Source organism: Temnothorax curvispinosus, unplaced genomic scaffold (assembly GCF_003070985.1).
Source record: "Temnothorax curvispinosus isolate PA1 unplaced genomic scaffold, ASM307098v1 QBEX01016340.1, whole genome shotgun sequence".
NCBI lineage: Eukaryota > Metazoa > Arthropoda > Insecta > Hymenoptera > Formicidae > Temnothorax > Temnothorax curvispinosus.
In genome coordinates this window covers 1-6,335 of record NW_020226120.1, presented here as the reverse complement: position 1 = coordinate 6,335, position 6,335 = coordinate 1, and the positions used below count along the sequence as shown (strand labels likewise).

The 6,335-nt window shown below is 40.1% G+C and overlaps 2 protein-coding genes across 2 annotated transcripts; one reads left to right on the top strand and one right to left on the bottom strand.

Moving 5' to 3' along the window:
* Window positions 1-22: 22 nt before the first annotated feature.
* LOC112466562 (WD repeat-containing protein 43) lies at window positions 23-3,489 on the bottom strand. Its single transcript, XM_025034720.1, has 7 exons — window positions 3,129-3,489; window positions 2,222-2,719; window positions 1,430-1,883; window positions 1,016-1,322; window positions 655-902; window positions 380-574; window positions 23-180 (listed from the first exon to the last, which is right to left on the bottom strand). The coding sequence occupies exons 1-6, from the start codon at window positions 3,324-3,326 to the stop codon at window positions 393-395; spliced, it is 1,887 nt and encodes a 628-aa protein (XP_024890488.1). The 5' UTR covers window positions 3,327-3,489; the 3' UTR covers window positions 23-180; window positions 380-392.
* Window positions 3,490-4,388: 899 nt separating this feature from the next.
* On the top strand, window positions 4,389-6,328 carry LOC112466561 (ubiquitin domain-containing protein UBFD1-like; the record flags this gene model as incomplete). Its single annotated transcript, XM_025034718.1, has 4 exons — window positions 4,389-4,491; window positions 5,306-5,680; window positions 5,800-5,990; window positions 6,097-6,328. Coding segments are annotated over exons 1-4 (814 nt in total), but the record flags the coding sequence as incomplete, so codon positions are not given.
* Between the last annotated feature and the right edge of the window lie 7 nt (window positions 6,329-6,335).

Sequence of the window (6,335 nt, the reverse complement as noted above, 5' to 3'; positions counted from 1 at the left end):
CTAGAAAAGAACGCGTGCAATATATAAAAAACGACGCTTTATTCTCTTTTATGACGTTTAATATTATAGTTTGCAAATAAACAATTTGAACGGAGTATACCAATGTTGATAATACCAAACGTACGTTTAAAAAATTACATTTAAAAATTACAATATATTCCGTTACTTCATTTCTGTTATCTAAAAAATAAAACAATATTTTTTAAGAATAAAATCGATAAAAAATAACTATTGAATGATTATCATGTTAATATGAAATTCTAAGAAAATAAAAGTAATTTATAGCTATATAAAGCTAACATTATTTATATTATAATTATCTTTTTTATGTAATTTATTTTAATAGATTAATAGTTAGACTAGTTATTCTGTTACCAACCACTTGATTGATTTCAGCTGTGCATAGAATCATTATCGTCCACATCATCATCGTCATCATCCTCAAATTTGACACTTCTGTTATCTTCTTCGTCTTGCTCATCTTGAACATCTTGATCCGACATCTCTTCCCAATCGTCATCTGATTCACTGCTCAGGTCAATATCGTCTTTCTCGGCACCTTCATCCGATGAATCTACATATATTTTTGATAAGGTGATTTAATAAATATGTTAAATTCAATAAAATTTTGGATTATCGGTACATCATATTAACCTGGATCTTGATAAACGAGCAAGCTCTCCTCAGTTATATCTTTCGTGTGTTCCTCATTAGCCTGAGATATTTGCCCTGTTATAAGAGAAACTCTGCCTTTTAATCTTTGTATAGCCGTTAGAAGCGTTAATTTTGCGTCGATAAAACTTAAAATAGGGCTGAGCATCTCCGCGATATCTGGTCGCGACATCAAGTGCGCTGCATGAGTCATTATCAAAGTTTGCAACCACATTACTGCAATTTTACTCCTAAACACGGATGACATAATCAGTCTTTAAAAACATGAACACGCAAATTTTTAATAGTTAAAAAATTTAGAAAAATCGATAAATGAAAAAATGTAATATGATAATATAATTACACATATGTTTTGCCTTGCAACATAAGGGTTAATTCTTTAAGCAATGGCGTAATTGCTTGCACTGGTAATTTTGCAATGGTATTACGAATTACAGTTTCATTTTTTGTAAACAGCACTGTTGTCAAAATGGTTTTATCTTTGCTATTTAACGCTTGCATCAATAATTGCGTCATATTCGCTCCTTTCGTCGGTATCCTTCCTGGTGTATTTGCGTCTGCATTTAAACTAAGATTTTCCAATCTATCTTTTAAGAGTAATTGAGACCCTGAGGTAGTCCTACTTCTTTTCTGTGTTGGAATTCCTATTCCTATAATGCAGTGCTTTATATTTTTCTATCGTTTTTTCAACGTTGGTTGACCCACGTTAATCAAAACAATTTACTTTCATAATAAACTACAAGACGAAAGAGATTACCTGGTGCAAGGTATTCAACATCATCTTCTATCGCGGTAGGTTTTACTTTAGAAATCGTCTCTTCTTTCCTTTCTTTGGATTTTTTTGTATCCAATTTTTCCGATCTGATTAAACATTGCATCTTGTCCGAAAAGTCGGGCTTAACTTTCTCGAATGTCAAGTTGAGATAATTACCGTATGCTAGTAATAATTTTTCATCTTCAGTCAAGTGACCTGCTAAAATTGGAATCTGTTGAACAGTTTCCTTCTGATTGACATCTGCCGCTACCACTATGTTAAGAGACGGTTTCAATGGTTTAGTATGACCATTTGGCTGATACTTGAACACGTGTGCTTGACCCGATTGAGTAGTAACCAATATGACGACTTGCAATTCTTCCGCAACAAGAATCGAGATGGACGTGGCCTCGTCTTGCATGGCTAGGGTTGCTATCGATGCTTTATCATTTTTATTCTAAACAGAGATGAGAAGAAATTTAATATTGTAAAACATGCCTAGAATTATATACATACACGTATATCTATATGAAATTATATTGTTATGCAAGATGCATAGGGAGTTGCGTACGAGATACAAGATATATTAAGAGTAAATAAGCATCTTATCCTTAGAAACAATAATTGAGTCTTATCTTTAATTTTCAGTCGTTTATTAAACTATTGACATCTTTTTCTCTAAGAATCTTTCGTCTTGAAAGTGAATTAAAGACTTTTAGCATTTTACGCGCGCTAGTTATAGATAGCACTTGATATATATATTATATATAGAAAATGAGATAAACCGCAACGTACTTTGTCTAATGCCCATACAGAAAGATGACTGTCCGCACGAGCACCGCTGATTAGATAACTGGTTGTGCCGTCTACTTGTACCGTATGAAGAAAAGTGACGTGACCGGCATGTCCGGTAAACGTGCGGATTACGTGCTTGGTCGCTAAATTCCACCACTTGATTATTCTTTCGGCGGATAGCAAGGACTTTCCATTAGATAGAATCGCCAAGGCTGTGACTTTTGCCTTGCCAGATTTCCATTTACATTTGATTCCATTCTCCTGCAGATTCCATTCCACTAAATGATAATCGTCAGCCGCTGTAATCAATCCAGTACACGCTGACCAAACGATCGCTGTAACGGTGGAGGAATGACCGTTCTCCAACGTAGCGCTGACAGCGGCGGCTGCTACGTCGTACAAGGTGATTTTTCCATTCGTCGAACCCATCGCCACGACAGCTTTGCGGTCGCTTTCTTCCGAAATTGATTTTCTTCTGCGTCTCTTTCTCGGCGATGGCTTTAAAAAATACATAGAAAAACTATTGCGTCTCATTGTGCGTGAGTTTAATTGTTTTAAGTTAAAGAAAGCTTAGAGGGAGGACCAAGTCCAAGTATTTCTAACATATTTTTTTTTATTCATTTTTATCACATGTAAATATTTCGTCAAATCTCGCCGGAAATATATCTGCAAGAAGCATCCGAGCATATATATAAGATGAAATTAATTCAATGAAATTCATCTTACTTAACCTTTCCGAAAGTTGCGTATCGATAAAGTGTGAAGAAAGGATATGATGTATGCACAGGGCGAATGTTAGTCCGCGGAGTTGCGGGGACGAGGATTGAAAACTGTTGCGGTAAATGCATAAATAAAGCGAAAGAGAAAAGAGGAAAGAGGAGAGCACGTGGGGCGATGGCGCATTTACCGATACGTTGCCCGCCGATTGCGGACTCGCGGAGATCCATCCTATGACGCTGCAGGGTGACGATAAATGTCGATTAGGAGTATACTCGTGCTTCAACCGGCCACTCGCGGTCTCCCAGATCTTCAACTTGCCGTCATTACCGCAAACCGCGTAATACTGACCGTCCTGAGAGAAAGCAGAATACCCCGTGCTCGCCATCTTACTTGGACAAGTACACGACACACGTTAGAAATCGCTGATCGCTGCTGCGATCGCGAATCTCTTTATCCCAGAAAGACGCGTGCCCTCTCTTTTAAACCTAACCTCACAGCTGAGCAGCATGCAGCACGCAGCAGCGCAGCACGCGCGAATCGCCACGAGTCGCGAATATCGATTCCAATCCAATCCACGTCCTGCCTCTCCATTTCTCCAACGGAATCGATCCGGATTCCGGACAATCCGCGGACTCGGACCACTGACGGTCTGACGGTGACGGGCGACGGCACTGACCAATCGCAGGACTCGGATCGAGGATCGAGAATCGAGAGTCGAGAGTCGAGATTCTAGGTCGGTATTATGCTATATAGGTCTAAAATCTAAATGCGAGTCGCAAAGTCGTGAGTCGTAAGAATTGCCCAATCACAATTGAATTTGAGGAGAATAATCGACTGTGATTGGTCAATTCTTACGACTCGCATTGTAGACCTAGCATAAGAGCCAATCACGTTCAACTGCTACTGAGCGGCTTGGTCTGTTGAACGCGCCTAATACCCTGTGTCCACGATGCAAGAACTTGGTCCAAGTTTCGGTTTAAGCCAATCAACTTGCAGCTCTTACAGAAAAGTAGCAGTTTCATTGGCTTAAACCAAAACTTGGACACAATTCTTGCATCGTGGACACCGGGCATAATGATGCCCGTATCACACTAGCGATTGGCGATTGCGTCTACGTTTGCATTTACGTCTCTAGACCAATCAAAAAGTAGCTGCTGGCGCGTGCGATTCGCGATTTCCGTTCTGATTGGTCAAAAGACGTAGACGCAAACGTAGACGCAATCGCCAATCGCTAGTGTGATACGGGCATAATATCGCATTGGATTTATTATACGTATGTAGATGTATATATCGCGCATCAAATATTGCGCTTGGAGAGGATGGAGAGTAGTATGTATATAGTACACAGGTACACACACGTACATACATACATAATAAATTCAAAAATCCGAAAGTCATTCCAAAGAACCGTGCGTCACCGTCACCGGCGTCACCGATATATCACGAATAACGAATAACAGCCGCATGCCGCATGCTCTCTCTCTCTCTCTGATAATTTTGATTGGCCAACAGAACACGATTCTGACGATTCAACATGGAGTACAACGTGGGTACGTGCTGAATCCTGTTTATTTCTCGTGCTTTTCGTGAAAATTTCCGACATTCGACTACTCTTTGTTTCGGCTTTACCATCTCTCTTTTCGATCGCGTGAGAAATCCGACCGACGGACAGATCAAAACAGATAGATCGCGGCATTTCGTCGAATTCGAAACATCCTGTCGGTCCCTGTCCCTGTCGCATGTGCACACAGCCAACAGCCACACATGTGCATTGTGCTGTGTGCACTTGTGCATCGTGTACTCGTGCAGTGTGGCGTGTGCCAAGTGCCAGTACAGTTACAGTGCGTTTGTATTTGTATCTGTATGTCAGATAATTTTATAACGTTGATGCCTTGATGTTCGTCCTTGTCGCGAGCTTGTGTATTTGTGAATTATCCCGCCGAAATTCCGATGCAACGACGTACGTTTATTCCGTTTGACCGTTCCGATTTCCGATCGCGGAAATATATATTGGGAGATATTTCCCAAACGGGCGCGAATGTAGCTCGCAATTCTAACCTCTCACCATACTAACGATTAACCACTAGCCGCTAGCCGCTCGACGCCAGTAGCCAGGCATCTTTCCTTCGCATCGCATCTGCGCTTGGTATCGCGGTTGGCGCAGTAATCTCAATATTGCTCGAGCCAACTCGAGCTCTGAATGCCCTGATTCGCGATGCGATTAGTTAATCACATTTCCAAGATAGTTGATGGTTGTCGTGTACGCGCGACCGCGCCAGGAAAAATTTAGGGCTCTCGCCGATTACCACGTTGACGGTTGACATACAATATATATATATATATTTTTTTTTTTTACCTCTCTAGATACGGTAAAGAGCGACAACAATGACAGCTGTCGCAACTCGTCCCCTTGTCCGGAACTCACGTCGAATCCAAAGTCCATTGAAAATTCAGCGACAGATACAAAGGAATCTACGATGGAATGCGAAAACAATGTCGACAACTCGGGGGATACGGTCGTGGCGGCCACCTTGCAAGAACCATCCACAGAGAATATAGACTTTACAGTGATTTACAACAAACAGAAGATTAGTGTAAATTTTGCCTTCGATGGCACAGTTGCCGAGTTAAAGACATATTTGCAAAAAATTATCTCAGTACCACAAGCGATGCAGAAAGTTATGTTTAAAGGATTAGCCAAAGACGATCAGACTCTTAGAAACTTGGGAGTCACGAAAGGTACGAACCAATCGAGGCATACCGTTGAAAGTACATGTCTTGTAATCGTACATACGTATATTTTATTTACTCTTTGTGACTACGTGAATTATTAACTTACTTAATGAAAAATGCTCAAGGTGCCAAAGTCATGATAGTTGGATCAAAGTTAGATGACGTATTGGCTGTGTCAATTCCAACGAAACAAGACCTCATCGACGAGGCTGTTTCTTCGGTGAGCAAAGAACCTCTTTCGCAACAGAAAGTCCATAGGAAAGTTTTAGACAAAGGTATTCCAGAGGACGTGATGCCAGGAATACTAGATAGTAAGGTTGTATAATCTGTGTATTAAAGTGTTTTTTTTTTGTTTTTTTTATATGAATACCGCGACACGAAATTTGTTCTACTATAACTGATATCGGTTTAATCAAATGTAGGAACCTTTGCCTGAATTTCCATTAGCTGGAATGTTAAATAAGTCTGGAGGAAAAGTCAGACTAACATTTAAATTGGAACAAGATCAGCTTTGGATCGGCACGAAGGAAAGAACGGATAAAATACCTATGAATTCGATAAAAGGTGTACACAGTGAACCTATTCACGATCATCCTGAATATCATGTTATGGTATGTGTAGTGTATCGTTTAGACTTTAGCTCATCACTTGTTAGATAGAT